Source organism: Sander lucioperca, chromosome 24, assembly GCF_008315115.2.
Source record: "Sander lucioperca isolate FBNREF2018 chromosome 24, SLUC_FBN_1.2, whole genome shotgun sequence".
Lineage (NCBI taxonomy): Eukaryota > Metazoa > Chordata > Actinopteri > Perciformes > Percidae > Sander > Sander lucioperca.
In genome coordinates this window covers 18,258,302-18,275,785 of record NC_050196.1, presented here as the reverse complement: position 1 = coordinate 18,275,785, position 17,484 = coordinate 18,258,302, and the positions used below count along the sequence as shown (strand labels likewise).

The following is a 17,484-nucleotide window of genomic DNA, read 5'->3' as shown; positions in this document are numbered from 1 at the left end:
TCATGTTTGAAATTTCTGTGATAGAAAAAAAATCCAAGCGGCGTATTGATCTACTGTTTGATGACGCTGTGCTCAGTCAGCGGGCAACCTGCCGGGTTAATGCCCTCATCCCAGCAGAATCAAGCATTCTTAAACGAAGTAGAATAACTGCATGTAATGGAAAGTATAATCGTGTACTATATATACATATATGTAGATATAACTTTACTGTAACTGTGTGTTCAGGGGAGAGGTGGAGCGCAGCAGAGACGAGGTTGCTGGTTAAATCCCTGCAGCTGCATCACAAAGACTTCAGCAGAATCCAGAGAGACGTGAGTTCAACTTTTTTTTTAGTTCACACAAGACTTTTATCACAACTTATTTCTTTATATATTACAACTGTGTGTGTGTGTGTCTCTGTGTGTGTGTGTATGTGTGTCTGTGTGTATCTGTGTGTGTGTGTGTCTGTGTGTGTGTCTCTGTGTGTCTGTGTGTGTGTGTCTGTGTGTGTGTGTCTGTGTGTGTGTCTCTGTGTGTGTCTCTCTCTGTGTATGTGTGTGGGTCTGTGTTTGTGTGTGTGTGTCTGCCTGTGTGTGTGTGTGTCTGTGTGTGTGTCTCTGTGTGTGTCTGTGTGTCTGTGTGTGTGTCTCTGTGTGTGTCTCTCTCTGTATATGTGTGTGGGTCTGTGTTTGTGTGTCTGCCTGTGTGTGTGTGTCTGTGTGTGTGCATGTGTGTGTCTCTGTGTGTGTGTGTGTCTGTGTGTGTGTGTCTCTGTGTGTGTGTGTGTCTGTGTGTGTGTGTGTGTGTGTGTGTCTCTGTGTGTGTGTCTCTGTATGTGTGTGTGTGTGTGTGTGTGTCTCTCTCTCAGGTCCAGACTAAGTCTCTCTCTCAGTGTGTGGAGTTCTATTATCTGTGGAAGAAGAAGCTGAGTCTGAGTGCGAGGACCCCGGCCCGGCTGACAGTCACGCTGCCCAACACAAACGTAAGAAACTGCTAAACTTTTTTCACGACTTTTTATTACGACTAATATATATATTATTCTGACACACAGACACACACACACACACACACACACACACACACACACACACATCCCGTGAGAGGCGTCACCTTTCTGATGTGTGACCTCGATGAGTCAACTTGAATTTTCCGTCCGAGGCGTTGAGATAAATTCTGAATGTTTATCAGCTCTACTGAGTAATTTAGATCCTGATCAGTTCGATCAGCTTCCTGTTTCAGTCACACTTTAAAACAACATCAAGACTCTGCAGAGTCACATGTTCAGAACTTTGTTACTCAGTCGGTTGGTTCTTCTGTTTTTATATTATTTATTATTATTGGTGTGAATGCTGAAGGCATATTTCATTATTTATTTATTTATTTATTTATAGCGCCAGATTTTGCACCACTCCTTCCACATTTTTCAACATAGAAACTACATTCAAACATCAAAACTTTCAGCTTGATTCAGAATGGTGTGCTACTATTTTTAATACTCTTAACATTTATAATTTACAAGATATTCAACGTTTAGCGGACATTTTTTCCCCATTAAAGCGGATGGACAGAATGTTCAAAGTTGACACATTTTCATAAATTTCAACTGCTAGCTACTCAATCATACATTCACCGAGAAACTCCATTCAAACTTTAAAACGTTCCCCATCTTTCACACATTCAGCGTTGGTATTCAACTTTCAAATCCCATTAATAATTTTTAAAATAGTCAGTCTTCTTTGAGGCTTAGAACTAATGCCTTTCTGCCATTTTTACATTGGTGTGTATGGGATGGAATGCTCAGACTCAGAGGGCAGGGCCCAACTGACAGAGTGGAAAGAGGCAGAAGCTACATTTTCTTTACCTTGCGGTACCATCCACAGTTTTAGCTCTTCATACATAACTTTTACATCAAAATGTAAGGAATCTTGTGCCCTTTCTAACAATGTGCTCTTGGCAATGTGACTTTCACACGAGGCACAGTGAGCTTCCAAGTGAAGCCATGTCCACCAACTGCCGCACTGCCTCCTGTACTAAATCCTACCAGAAATACCAGGAGGAGAAGAGAAACAGGCCCTTTTCAGACAGCTGCTGTCCTCACATTTCTTACACAGCACACACCATTCTCGGACAGGATGATCAGCAGGGTGTTATGTCTCTCACAGTATTAAACATTAAGAGAAAGGAGTTAGGGTTTTTGAGCTAAGAGCAGGACTATCAAAGGTGCGTCAGAGCTTCGTTTCTGTGAGAAGGCCTCTCTGAGACAAGAGTCGTCGTAGAAACCTGTAACTGCAGTTGGTCATGTGACCTGATCCCTGACATGTTGACCAATGCTGTGAAGTTACTGTTCCTAGTCTCAGAATTTTTGGTCATTGGAAGTATCCATTAGTCTGTTATGGAATGGTATTAAGGTTTGAATATGCAATACAGACACAGATTTAACAGTTCATCCTAGACCTAGCTCTGACATTCCTGTTGTTCATGAGACATGTCATTGCCCTCGGACCGGGTGCACTGCAAAACGTTAGCGTGTTGCTAACGAGCGAAGTCAACTGAAATCAGCCAAAGCTGTGTAACTAAGACTGTGCAACTAAACACAACTAAGTATAATGTAAACAACCTTACTGTTGTAAAAACGTCCTCGTTAGGGTTAGGGTTAGGGTCGTCCTCCTGTGTAGCTGCTGCTGCGTTTGTTTAGCTGTTGTGCCTGCATTTGCAACGGCTTTTTAAAATGGCTCTGCTGCTTCCGCATAAATCAACCTACCCTCAAAGATTCACTCTGATTGGATTTCTTCCCAACTTGTCCCACAAAAAAAGAGTGGTTCTGATTGGATCTCTTCTCCATTCGTCCTTCTCTAACATTTTCGTCTCATTTTTATTTGTTGACTAAAGTGTCTGTTATATTTCGTCACAGTCTTCGTCATCATATCTGACTTTTTATTTAGTTTTCGTCCGTGAAAAAGGTTCGTTGACAAATATTTTTCGTCATAGTCTTCGTCAACGAAATGAATAATAGAAATTATGTTGGTGCAGTTGACACTGAATATTTTTAGAATGTGTGTGCATTTATAAAATAAGTTAACATGGTTATAACATGGTTTAAATTGTTCTTGATTATTAAATATTTAATCATTATATTCCACATCTTTCAAACATTCTGGGTGTTTTTCAACTTTTCATAAGACATTCAGCCTTTTTCAAAAACAAGATTTTCCATATATTAAAGACATTATTCATATTATACTTTTCAATGATATTTATGCTTAATAAACCCATTCCCACTTTTTCAACTAAAAACTATTAAAACATGCCACACCTTTCAAACAATCTAGGTATTATTCAACTTTTCTAAGACATTCATACTATTAAACCCATTCCCACTTTTTCAACTATTCTCACTACTTTACCTTATTCTAACACAATTCAAGTCAGCAATCAGCAGTGTAGCATCAGCCTTTCAACATACAGCATTCACACCACAATTTCTTCAGGAATCGCATTCTCTAGTTATTATTATTATTGGACAAAGGTGTTTATTTGCAAGTTAATAATGAATAAGTCTCAAGTCAGCAGAAGTTATAAGTCTTAAGTCTGGGAAATGAAGTCACAAAGTAAATTGAAGTCAAACACACGCGCGCATGCACACACACACACACACACACACACACACACACAAACACACATACTACCACTTCCTCCTGCTGCAGGCTGCAGGCATGATGGAGAAAGACAGCAGCAACACAGTTCTGAATAGAGATTTATGGAGAGACGGGTCAGTAGACAAGTTGAAAGCCATATGCACATTGTGTAAAGCCGAAGTAAAATATCACCACAGCAGGTCAAGCTTGAGCTACACCTACGGAGCTAATTAACGTGACTCAGGTTGATGCTACCCACTAGCATGCTACCCACTCAGGCTAAGCAGTATTTTGGAGAGTGCTACTCTCCGAGCTGTTGATGAAACCAAATCCCCAAAAATGACTACAGCTCTTGCGAAATGGGTGGCAACTGACTGCAGACCTGTCAGCATGGTAGAGGACTCGGATCTTAAAGACCTATTACGGTTGGCATGTTCTGACCTGTCTCGTTGCCGTCGAGGGGGACAGTAGTTTCACAAATACACAGCCTGTAAGACACAGAGAAAGCTGCCACAGTGGAACTGCTGCAAAGTGCAAACACTGTCTCATTAACCGGTGATCACTGGACGTCAGTGAGTAATCAAAATTATTTAGGAGTTACTAAACACTATATTGACTCTAGTAAGGATAGGGATTTTTAGTTTTTTAGTTAGGTACTTGGAGGAATTGTGCAATAATGACAGATTCACACATTTTTCTTTTGTTTACGGTAAATAAATAATAAGCAAATACAAATCTTAAAGTGAAGTTCATAAAGTAACTTTCTTTGCATTCATTTCATTCCCAATCAAGATCCACTGGTAATAATGGCTTTCCATTGTTAATATGGACTTAAACACTGTTCAGAAATGCTAAATAATAGAGAAACACAGACATACACACACTACCCAAGACCAAAAATTTAAAAAAAGTGAGTTTCTGTCAGTTAGCGTCCACTAAAAGTTCTGTTATTGCTGCTGACAGACTCAGATTATTATTCTAAGTGTCTGACAACATTATGGGATGGATCCCTACAGAGATAGACCTTTTAGTTAAAGAGTAAGATCCTTTTGGTTTAACATGAAACAGCCCCGAAATCACCATCACCAAACCCACCAGACGGCATGTTAATAATCACTACTTTTAGCGTGTATAGAGCCAGCATATTTCCACCAGACTCCATGTAAATAATCAGGACTTTTAGCGTGTATAGAGCCAGCATATTTCCACCAGACTCCATATAAATAATCAGTACTTTTAGCGTGTATAGAGCCAGCATATCTCCACATGTAAATGGATGAATTAAGGGTTTATTTCAACCAAACCAGAGTGGTGATTGTTGGAACAGTGGAAAGATGAACCAAGACGGCTTTTGGTAGTTTTATTTAGTTTCTGTCCACTTTGAATTAAGTGTGTTTTACGATGATAAAAGTACTGATTATTTACATAGAGTCTGGTGGGTTTGGTGATGGGGATTTCACTGATGTGTAGAGACACACACACACCCCACCCCTCTCTCTCCTCTCTGAAAGTGTGAAGTCACGTAAGCCTCTGTGGTTTTAGAGTCATGTAAAGGACATTGATTACTTGATAGAGAGCTGATGCTGCAAAGTTTCCTCTGATGATGAGATAAAGAAGTCATGTTTGGTAAAGTTAGTTTAGTTGCTATGGTGATATTATCAATGTTCTAGAACTTTCATGTAACTGATTCTCCTTCATTTGGCTCGTAAACATCACACACACACACACACACACACACACACACAAACATAAAGACAGACACACGCACACACACACACACACACACACACACACAGAGACACACAAACATACATACATACACACACAGAGACACACACACACAAACACACACACATAGACACACACACACACACACACACACACACACTAGTCAAGACCAAAAATTTAAAAAAGCGAGTTTGTCAGTTAGCATACACTAAAAGTTCTGTTGTTAGGTTTATTTAGTTTCTGTCCACTTTGAATGAAGTGTGTTTTACGATGATAAAAGTCCTGATTATTTACATGGAGTCTGGTGGATTTGGTGATGGGGATTTCGGGGCTGTTTTTCCTGTTTAATACTGGACCAATGTCAAAGATTTTTGTTCCCATCAGTCACTTAGACACAGAAACCTGATTGAGTTACCCTTTAAGTTACTGATCTTTGTATCTGTGTGTTTTTGTTCCAGGGTCAAAGGTCGTCCAGATCTCCTGATGTATCCTGAACTTCTGCTGGAGCGACACACTACTAACAACACAAAGATAGACTGTACATGTTCTTATTTAGGCTACAAAAGTGGAGAAATACTTAAAGTGACAAAACAAATGCGCTTAAACCCGTAAATTGCTCAGTTTTTGTTTTGTTATATTTCTGGAAACCTTCACTTTTACTCCACTACAGTACACACACACACACACACACACACACACACACACACACACACACACACACCCTCTCTCTCCTATGAATAAGGTGTGAAGACCCATCAGCTTCTGTGGTTTTAGAGTCATGTAAAGGACATTGATTACTGGATAGAGAGCTGATGCTGTAAAGTTTCCTCTGATGCTGAGATAAAGAAGTCATGTGTGTACCAGATAAAGATCAGCTGCTGATGAGGGTTGGTGTAGAGCGTATATGAGCTGAGTGGTGTCAGTGTTTGTTGACCTCGGAGCAGAATGGCTGCAGTCACAGAGCTCTCCTTCCTGCTGTTTGCTCTCATCAACAACATCCATGCACAAGAACTGATCATCGTCACAAAGGAAGGATGGTCTTACACCTTCAAGCTCCCCAAGAACACCAACTCCTGCCTGATCTCCAGATCTGTTGGTGAGGAGAAGCTTGTCCTGTGGAACACCTCTGACCTCTGGTCCAACAGCTCCTCAGTACCTGAACACCTGAAACTACGACTTGTCAGCTCAGTGAATACTTCTTCTTACACCATCCTCAACCTGAACCATTCAGACTCCGGCCCGTACCGAGAGGAGTGTTGGACTGAGGGCAACGTGACGCATGACAACAACATCACTATTACTGTTTGTCCTCCAATAAATCAGAGACTTAGCGATATCTTAGTCGAGAGATATTTGGGAGATATCTCAGTGAGAGTTGGAGAAACAGTGGACGTGCCATGTAAGGGAGCAGCTGATAATCTGGATGTCCAGTGGCTCAAACTGGACTCTAGATATGAGCAAGAAACATGGAGCAGAGTTTTTGGGGACAATACGACATCAGTGATGGACAATGTTAGAGGAAGATACCAAGTGGTGACAAACACATCAGCTCTTCGTGTTTCCAACGTCACAAAAACAGACTTTATACGGTACAGCTGTCTGGTGATGAACCAACAGCAGTGTGTTAGCAGTCACACTGTATGGTTGAGTCTACAGTCTGAGATAATCTACCGCTCAGTGGGAGAGGCCGCTGTGTTGCCGTGCACTATCGCTGACTCCACTGATGAACAGCCCCCACGTTGGTCTAATCGGTTCTCCTCTGACCTAGGACAACTAAACCAGACTGTTCCTTCAGTAGACCAAAACTACTCGCTGGTGTTTTCATCTCTAATGTTAAATCACTCAGGTCGGTACAACTGTAAAGCCTCTATGATATATAAACATTATTGGCTGTATGTGTGCCCCAAATTTGGTCCCCCTGCTGTAGAGCTCTTCTCAGAGGGAGAAGAAGTCACTCTCAGATGCAGAGATAAGAGAAAGGGTAGGGGGCATGGTTGGTTTATCAAGTCGAACCGAACAGAGGGAAGAATCTTTAGTGTAACGTATCAGAGAATGAGCAGAGTGAGCTGGTATGATAATGGGAGCCTGGTTATCTCTAATATCTCAGTGGGAGACGCAGGTGAGTACTGGTGTGCAGTTTATGATGATGATCATCAGTGTGAGTCAACAGAGAGAACTGTTTTAGTGTACATGGAGCCCTTTGGGATTTACTCCACCTTCTTCAAAGTGCGATGCTCAGTGCTCAGTGTCCTGCTGCTGATGCTCTGTGCTGCTGTAGTCGCTGTGAACCTGAGGACACGGAGAGGAGAGCAGCTTTCAGCTCACACACACACTTAATATGCATATATGATCATTTCATCATTGGCTTTAATACAGCCTGGTATACATTGGCTTTAAAACAAGGGATGGGACACATTCATGCAGAGAAAACATTTAAACTAGAATACAAAAGACAGAAATGATGAAAAATAAGACATAAATACACAATGATTATTACTAGTATGTTGTATATATGTAGATGATGTTATATTTTCTATATATATTGAGTTAGTTGATCTTTTCTTGACTGTGTGTGCGTGTTTGTTCCATATTTTGTATTTTAAATATAAAGATTATGTGATGTTGTATATTATATATGAAGGAATATGAATTGTCTTTAATACATTTATAATAGTTGTATCTTGCAGTGTTGTCAGTGTTATAAACTTGTTATTATATCTTGGTCTATATCTATAATCTATCGTCTGTATAATAAACATTATTAATGAACTATCAAACTTGTTCTGATTGTGATTTCTGATTAATTATTATAAGCAACATATCTCTGGGTCTGTAAAATGTTTCTTATGTTAACTTTCAGTAAGTAAAGTTGATTTCTAGAGCACATTTAAACACACATTAATCTGACCAAAGTGCTGAATAAAAGAACATTAAAATGTAATAATCAAAACCCAAAAAGAAGATCCCAACACCAACAAGCAGCAGTTCCCATTATTATATATATATCATTATAAAGTTAATGAAATAAAAGGTGTTGTACTTTGTCTCAGCTACAGCTCTGAGTCTCTCCCTCTGCTCCCGTTTCACTCACCACTGAGTCTCACTTCATGTCCCGCCCACAACACTATCTGGTTGGTAGATGTTAGACGAGTATCGGCCAATCAGCACTCACCACTGAGTCTATCTTCGTGTCTCGCTCCAGGCGAGTCCCCTAAATCTAGAGTGCTCCTTTAATGAGTTATATAGGAAACTCTAAAGCAATTATTCCTAACCTAAACAGGCAGAAACAGACCATAATAAGTTCAAGTTCAAGTGTATTGTCATATGCATTTAAAAGTACAAAGTATAGAGAGAATGCAATGAAATGTGCTTTGCCCTGGTCCTCTCTTCTCTTAAAAACTATCAATAAAATTTAAATAAAATATAATAAAATTACCTGAATATGTAGTACAAGATACACACTCTGGCCAGTTAATTTGCAATGTACCAGGCTTGCTTTAGTCTGTGGGGTTATGATGCCATCATATTTGAGTGTTATACACTACTGGTCAAAAGTTTGGGATCACATTGAATTTTCTTGTTTGCAATGGAAACACACATAAAATTAGTCTGCATGGAAATATAGCAAATATAGCTACAAACAGGACATGATGATATTGTCAGAGAAAGAAATAATGACTAATCGAAATTCTGACTTTGTACTTCAAATGTTGCCTTCATCAAAATAGCCAATAGTCTGCTGGTCCCCCTGTGTCAACCACAGTGGAGGCAGTGTTGAGGGTCTTGGGGACCATGAGATTACCTAGAAAAAGTGACAGCTAGAATGCCTAAGGTCACCTGAAGGCAACATTTGAAGTACATAATTTCGATTAAAATGATTATTTCTTATTTTGACAATGTCATCATGTCCTGCTTGCTATTTTTCTATGCAGGGTCATGTCATGTGTGTTCCCATTGAAAACAAGAAACGTTTGACCGGTAGTGTACAGTACTTACTCTATATTCAATCCTGATGCACTGTTCATTACTCTTATATATATATATTTTTTACATATCTAGGTTAGAAGACAGACAGTGTGACCAACTACAGTTGTGGAGGCCAGCCATCGTCAACCACCTTTACTGGACTGCAGCCTCATCCCCAGATGGCAACCCAGCTGTGATGGAGGCCAAATGGAGAAACTTGACAAATCCTATTCAGGACATCCACGACCATGACACCCCTGCCTTCTCCAATCATATGTACTACACTACTCAGGAGTATGCTCTGTGTTTGCCACTACAAGCATGTGGTTGTTGTTACACATTCTGTCCACTAGAGGGGCTTCTTACATTAGTCTGGCCTTGAAGGGGATCTACAAGCAACTTTGTTTACATTCATTTTCCACCACGAGTACACAGCGACAAACACAAATCAACAGAGAAAGTTGTTCTTAAGACGTGACATGAGGGAAACATGCAGGTAGGCCAAGGTGAGAAGAGGGAGATTAGCTAAAGTTAGCCAACATATTAATTAAAATAAGTTACATTTGAATAGTAATTTCAGCATTCAAATAGTATTGATTTTTTTACTATTCAAATTATATTTGACTTTGGGAATTCGTTCCAACAGCCCTACTGTCTATCTATTTGTGTATTTGTATTTCTGTCTGTCTGTGTGTCTGTTTGCCTGCCTGCCAACCTATCTTGGTCTTTGCAGGCTCAATGGGAGCAGTAAATCTGGAAAGTCTCATCACCAAGACATCCTTACTGAAGGATGTTAGACAGCTGTCTCCACAGCACCAGACTTTCTCAAAGTTGTTATTCTGTAGGCTTCTCTTAGCAGCACTACATTATAACTGTAATGCAAACAGAGAGACAGCTCGTAGAAGCGATGGTACAGAGAGGTATTGCACCATGTTTCAGAAAAGGTGCCTATGTAGTGCGTCCCATCAAACAGAAGGCCTCATACGGTAAGCAGTGTCATGCAGTTCTATCATATTTTGACATGTGATAAGTGACAACGATCTTTATACAGTATTTTAACATTATTATTATGTCTGCAGGTTATGCAACGTCATTAACCAGGAGTAGGCCTACTGTGTTTTCATTAAATGTGTATAGGGCCAGAGGCAAAGAATATTGTCATGATCACATCACACGCATAGCCTTTAATAATAACCACACAACACATATGTCTTTGTTAAATACGTGTGTTTATCGAGCGTAAAAGGTAACAGAGGCTATGTCAGGGTTTTGGTATTTTGTGGTGTGTGACAGAATGATCCGACCAACTATGGACCCAGCAGAATTCAAACCAGTTATTCACCCACTGGACTCGGATGGAGAACTGTTGATCGAGTTTTACCGCTCCCTTCATGAAGAGGACCCCGCCTTCGCTAGGCACCTTTATGGAGGTGCGTTGGCAGGCCACAGCACGGGAGTTTCGCCTCCCCGTCTCCATGCCTGTGTTTTGTCCTGAGCCTCAGCAGACCTGTGTTTCTGAGCTTAAGCTGACCTGTGTTCCTGAGCCTGAGCTGGCCTGTGTTTCTGAGCCTGAGCTAACCTGTGGACCTGAGCCTGCGCTAACCTGTGTACCTGAGCGTAAGCTGACCTGTGTACCTGAGCCTGAGCTGACCTGTGTACATGAGCCTGAGCTGACCTGTGTACCTGAGCCTGAGCTGACCGGTGTTTCTGAGCCTGAGCTGACCGGTGTTTCTGAGGCTGAACTGACGTGCAACCCTTCTGTTCCCGAGCTGACGTGCAACCCTTCTGTTCCCGGGCTGGCGTGCAGCTCTCCTGACCCTGGGTTGACGTGCAGCTCTCCTGATCCCGGGCGGACGTGCAGCTCTCCTGATCCCGGGCGTACGTGCAGCTCTCCTGACTCCGTGCTGACGTGCAGCTCTCCTGACTCCGGGCTAGCTAGTAGCCTTCCTGAGCCCAGGCTAGCTAGCAGGCCCGCTGAATCCAGGCTAGCTAGCAACCTCCCTGAGCCCCGGCTAGCTAGCAACCTCCCTAAATTCAGGCTAGCTAGCAACCCCCCTGAAACAAGGCTAGCTAGCAACCTCCCTGAGCCCCGGCTAGCTAGCAACCTTCCTAAATCCAGGCTAGCTAGCAAACCCCCTGAATCCAGGCTAGCTAGCAACTTTCTTGAGTCCCGGCTAGCTAGTAGCCTTCCTGAGCCCAGGCTAGCTAGCAGGCCCCCTAAATTCAGGCTAGCTAGCAACCCCCCTGAAACAAGGCTAGCTAGCAGCCTCTCTGAGCCCCGGCTAGCTAGTAGCCTTCCTGAGCCCAGGCTAGTTAGCAGCTCTTCTGAATCCAGGCTAGCTAGCAGCCTTCTTGAGCCCCGGCTGGCTAGCAGCCCCCTTAAGCCCAAGCTAGCTAGCAGCCCTCCTGAGTCCAGGCTAGTTAGCACTCTCCCAGATCCCAGGCTTGCTAGCAGCCTTCCTAGTGTTCCCGAGTTTCCTAGTGTTCCCGAGTTTCCTAGAGTTCCTGAGTTTCCTAATGTTTCCGAGTTTCCTAGTGTCCCCAAGCTGCCCAGTTTCCCAGCACTGCGCAGCCTTCCAGAACCGCCGCTGACGTGCAGTCTTCAAGAGTCGTCGATGACCGCTCTTCAAGAATCTACGATGACCGCTCTGCTAGAGTCTTCCAGTCGTCTAGAGTCTTTGATGACCGCTCTGCTAGAGTCCTCCAGTCGTCCAGAGTCTCCGATGACCGCTCTGCTAGAGTCTTCCAGTCGTCCAGAGTCTCCGATGACCGCTCTGCTAGAGTCTTCCAGTCGTCCAGACTCTTCGATGACCGCTCTGCTAGAGTCTTCCAGTCGTCCAGAGTCTTTGATGACCGCTCTGCTAGAGTCTTCCAGTCGTCCAGAGTCTTCGATGACCACTCTCCCAGAGTCCATGTCGACAGCTCTCCCAGAGTCCACGTCTACGGGCAAGCCAGAGGCCTTGCCGGTCTCCGGCGTCCAAGAGACTGCCCCTGAGACTTTGTTGGTCTCTGGAGTCCCAGAGTCTGCCCCTCGTGTCCTCTCGGCGGGCAGGCCAACTCCTGCTCCCCGTGTGTTGTCGGCGGTTCGGCCGACTCCTGCTCCCCGTGTTTTGTCGGTGGTCCGGCCGACTAATGCTCCAGTTACCCTGTCGGCGGAGTTGCCGACTCCTGACCCTGTTGTCTTGTTGTCTGTTACTGATCCTGTTACCTTGTTGGCAGACACTGACCCAGCTGACCCGTCGCCTGTCTCCAGCCCAGCTGACCCGTCGCCTGTCTCCAGCCCAGCTGACCCGTCGCCTGTGTCCAGCCCAGCTGACCCGTCGCCTGTCTCCAGCCCAGCTGACCCGTCGCCTGTCCCCAGCCCAGCTGACCCGTCGCCTGTGTCCAGCCCAGCTGCCCCTTCATCTGCTGAGCCTGTCTGGCCACCAGAGGGGATTCGCCTTCGCTGCCGGTCTTCAGAAGGAATTCGCCCTCGCAGACGGCCTCCAGAAGGATTCTGCTTTCGCTGTCGCCCTCCAGAGGGGTTTCGCCTTCGTCGCCGTCCTTCAGAGAGGCTTCGCCTTCGCCGCCAGTCATCTCGGTGCCCTCGACATCCTGTACGGCCACCAGAGAGATTCTGCCTTCGTCGCCGGTGGCCAGAAGGGTTCTGCCTTCGTCGCAGGCCGCCTGAAGGTTTCTGCCTTCGATTCTGCTCCCAGTCCCCTGTTGCCGAGGCCTCTCTGCCCCCTGTTGCCGAGGCCTCTCTGTCCCTGTCCCGGGGCCTTCCTGTTCCCTGTCCCGAGTGGTCTCTCCATTCCCTAGCCCCACTTGACTTGTTTGCTGACCTGTTTGGCCCTCCTCCGGTCCCCCTCCGCCCTCCCTGGGTTGTCTTTTTGTTCTGTTTTTGGGCCATCTGGGATCTGTCCCTTGGGGGGGGGGTACTGTCAGGGTTTTGGTATTTTGTGGTGTGTATTATTTTTGTAGTCGGTTTCTGTTCTGTATTGTGCTTGTTTCCTGTTTTATTTTGTAGTCTGTCTTGTCTCCCTTGTCTTGTCTAGCTTTCTTCCTGTCTTTGTTTGTTTCCCGCCTTTTTTGATTTGTTCCACCTGTTGTGTCACCTGCCTCTCGTTCCCTCGTTACCTTGTGTATTTAGCCTCTCTGTTTTCCCTTGTCTCTCGTCGGATCATTGTTTGTGTCTGGTTTTGTTCCTGTCAGCACGTCGTAGCCTGTTCTGTTGTTTTCTGCCTGCTCCATTTTTGGACCGCCTTTGGTTTGCTCCTGTTTTTGTGTTTAATAAATCCTCGTGCTCATTACTCCTTCGCCTGCTCTCTGCATTTGGGTCCACCATCCTCGCTAACCATGACAGGCTAACATATAATCTTGGTCTTACCAGCATGTGCTCTCTTTGTTTATAAAGGTTGCTGCGATTCTCAGGTTTAAATGATGTTACGACTTCCGGGTTAACAGGAAGTGACCCAAATTTTGAGTAATACCTGTTTTAGCTGTAAAGATATCTTGTGTCTTGGTGAAATGTTTGTGTGAATCATATAAATAATATTCAGTACATTTCTAGCTTCATAAATATATTCATGTTGGCTGTTTTAATGGTCCCATCCCATAAAAATGTCACTTTATGAGGTTTTTAAACATTAATATGAGTTCCCCCAGCCTGCCTATGGTCCCCCAGTGGCTAGAAGTGGTGATAGGTGTAAATTTCGGGAAAGAGACTTCAGATACAGTATTAGGGGACTACTAAGGCCTATATAAAAAAAGACTTCAGATACAGCATTAGGGGACCACTAAGGTCTATATAAAAGAGACTTCAGATACAGTATTAGGGGACCACTAAGGCCTATATAAAAGATACTTCAGATACAGTATTAGGGGACCACTAAGGCCTATATAAAAAAAGACTTCAGATACAGCATTAGGGGACCACTAAGGTCTATATAAAAGAGACTTCAGATACAGTATTAGGGGACCACTAAGGCCTATATAAAAAAGACTTCAGATACAGCATTAGGGGACCACTAAGGCCTATATAAAAGATACTTCAGATACAGTATTAGGGGACCACTAAGGCCTATATAAAAAAAGACTTCAGATACAGCATTAGGGGACCACTAAGGTCTATATAAAAGAGACTTCAGATACAGTATTAGGGGACCACTAAGGCCTATATAAAAAAGACTTCAGATACAGCATTAGGGGACCACTAAGGCCTATTTAAAAGATACTTCAGATACAGTATTAGGGGACCACTAAGGTCTATATAAAAGAGACTTCAGATACAGTATTAGGGGACCACTAAGGTCTATATAAAAGAGACTTCAGATACAGTATTAGGGGACCACTAAGGCCTATATAAAAAAAGACTTCAGATACAGCATTAGGGGACCACTAAGGCCTATTTAAAAGATACTTCAGATACAGTATTAGGGGACCACTAAGGTCTATATAAAAGAGACTTCAGATACAGTATTAGGGGACCACTAAGGCCTATATAAAAGAGACTTCAGATACAGTATTAGGGCACCACTAAGGCCTATATAAAAAAAGACTTCAGATACAGCATTAGGGGACCACTAAGGTCTATATAAAAGAGACTTCAGATACAGTATTAGGAGACCACTAAGGCCTATATAAAAGCATCCAAAGAGTACCATGTCATGGGACCTTTAAAAACCAATTACATCCACAGATTGTCCCGTCTCAAACCCATCCCAGAGAGAAACATCACCCTCACAAAAATTACATTCAGAGAGCCATCCTCAACCCAGCAATGACGCAGCTAATTCAGGAAGCACAATGGGCCACTGGAAGCCCCCCTCTCCATAATCCTGCAAAACAAACCACCGTAATCCCAATTCATGACCCACGATTACATTTTCACACTGACGACATTTCCTTGACCCCATTATACTCTACATACCTCATCTGCCATTATTTTCATTGTTCCCTCCTATTTATTAAGCTAATCTAATACTTTTTAACATTCCTTTGTCTTTTCTTTTTTTTTTTGTTATTTTTAATTATTTTTATTTTTTTGTATTTTAATTTTCACGGCTGCCAGACAACCACCCGATCAGTGCATGAATAAATTGGGCTCCTCCTTCAGCACAAACACACACATGCACACCCACACATATACATACACACACACACACCCACACGGATACACACGCACACACGCGCACACACACAGACACACACCGAGACACACAACCACAAACACACATACACACCCACACACACACAAACCCCCAGACACACACATACACACACACATCCCGTGACAGGCGTCATATTTCTGATCTGTGACTTCGATGAGTTAACTAGAATTTCCGTCCGAGGAGTTGAGATAAATCCTGGATGTTTATCAGCTCTACTGAGTAATTTAGATCCTGATCAGTTCGATCAGCTTCCTGTTTCAGTCACACTTTAAAACAACAATATGGTCATGATCATAATAATGTTCAGAACTTTGGTACTCAGTCGGTCGGTTCTTCTGTTTTTAGATTATTATATATTCATATTATTTGCAAGTTAAAAATAAAATGAAGTCACAAAGTAAAGTGAAGTCAAACACACACACACACACACATGCACACACAGAGACACACACATGCACATGCACACACACACAGACACACATGCACACACACACACACAGACACACACACACACACACATGCACACACACACAGACACACACACACACACACACACACACACACACACACACACACACACACACACACACACACACACACGGAGACACACACCAGTCAAGACCAATTATTTAAAAAAAGCGAGTTTCACTCAGTGTCCACTAAAAGTTCTGTTGTTACCGCTGACAGACTCAGATTATTATTCTAAGTGTGTGACAACATTATGGGATGGATCCATACAGAGATAGACCTTTTAGTTAAAGAGTAAGATCCTTTTAGTTTAACATCAAACAGCCCCGAAATCACCATCACCAAACCTACCAGACTCCATTTAAATAATCAGGACTTTTAGCGTGTATAGAGCCAGCATATCTCCACATGTAAATGGGTGAATTTACAATGGGTGATTGTTGGAACAGTGGAAAGATGAACCAAGACGGCTTTTGATAATTTTATTTAGTTTCTGTCCACTTTGAATGAAGTGTGTTTTACGCTGATAAAAGTACTGATTATTTACATGGAGTCTGGTTGGTTTGGTGATGGTGATTTCGGGGCTGTTTTTCTTGGTTAATACTGGAATAATGTCAAAGATTGTTGATCATCAGTCACTTAGACACAGAAAACTGATTGAATTACCCTTTAAGTTACTAATCTTTGCATCTGTGTGTTTTGTTTCAGGGTCAAAGGTCGTCCAGATCTCCTGATGCATCCTGAACGTCGGCCGGAGCGACACACTACTAACAACGCAAAGATAGACTGTACATGTTATTATTTAGGCTACAAAAGTGGAGAAATACTTAAAGAAAAGCCACAACAACTTCAATGAAAGTGACAAAAAAGCACCCATAAAGATTCACACACACACACAAACAGTTATGGGTCCTCATACACATATTCAAAGAGGAGGGAGGGATTTGTGTGTGTGTGTGTGTGTGTGTGTGTATTAGAGGTGGTACGGTTCATGAAAAAACATCCGAACCGTTCGGTTCTCTTGTCTCGGTTTGGAGCGTGTGTGCGTCCCACGGTTCGTCAGTCCACTGTTAATGGTCACTAACCTCTTACTGCCGTAGTGCCCACTTTCAACACCTATGTTAAAACACTTACTGGAAATGATGAGTGGGATGCGCATGACGAACGCAACACATGGCAGCTGATTGGATGAACACGTCACGTGGGTCTGGCTGCTCCCGAATTTCAAAACAGACTCTAATGGCGTCTCTTTCTGAATACGATCTCGTATTCTACAACAATAGTTCTCCGAAACATGTTTCTGAAAACATTTTAAGACAGAAATAGGCCATGCGGTTGCTGAATCTGTCTTCATTTCAGATTGACACAGGTCAGTCTAAAAGATATTCGTCAGATTTTGAGAGACGCCGAGCAGACCGCTCCTCAAGTGGAGTGCATGGATGTGTTAAGAGAACGGTGGAGTGGAGTGAGGTGCTGCTGCTGCAGGTCACGTCATGTGTAGAAATTGCAAGTGGGAGAGATAAGGAAGGCTGCCCGGAGTTGGAGGATGCGCCAGC

General features: G+C 43.1%; 1 protein-coding gene across 1 annotated transcript in view; it reads left to right on the top strand.

The window, feature by feature from the left end:
* Positions 1 to 16,781, top strand: part of LOC116055634 — a 26,528-nt gene extending 9,747 nt beyond the window's left edge. The window contains exons 12-14 of the mRNA XM_035998821.1: positions 226 to 311; positions 848 to 961; positions 16,637 to 16,781. Coding sequence (XP_035854714.1) covers positions 226 to 311; positions 848 to 961; positions 16,637 to 16,672 — 236 coding nt within the window. The 3' untranslated portion in view covers positions 16,673 to 16,781. The remainder of the gene's footprint in view (positions 1 to 225; positions 312 to 847; positions 962 to 16,636) is intronic.
* The last annotated feature ends 703 nt before the right edge of the window (positions 16,782 to 17,484 follow it).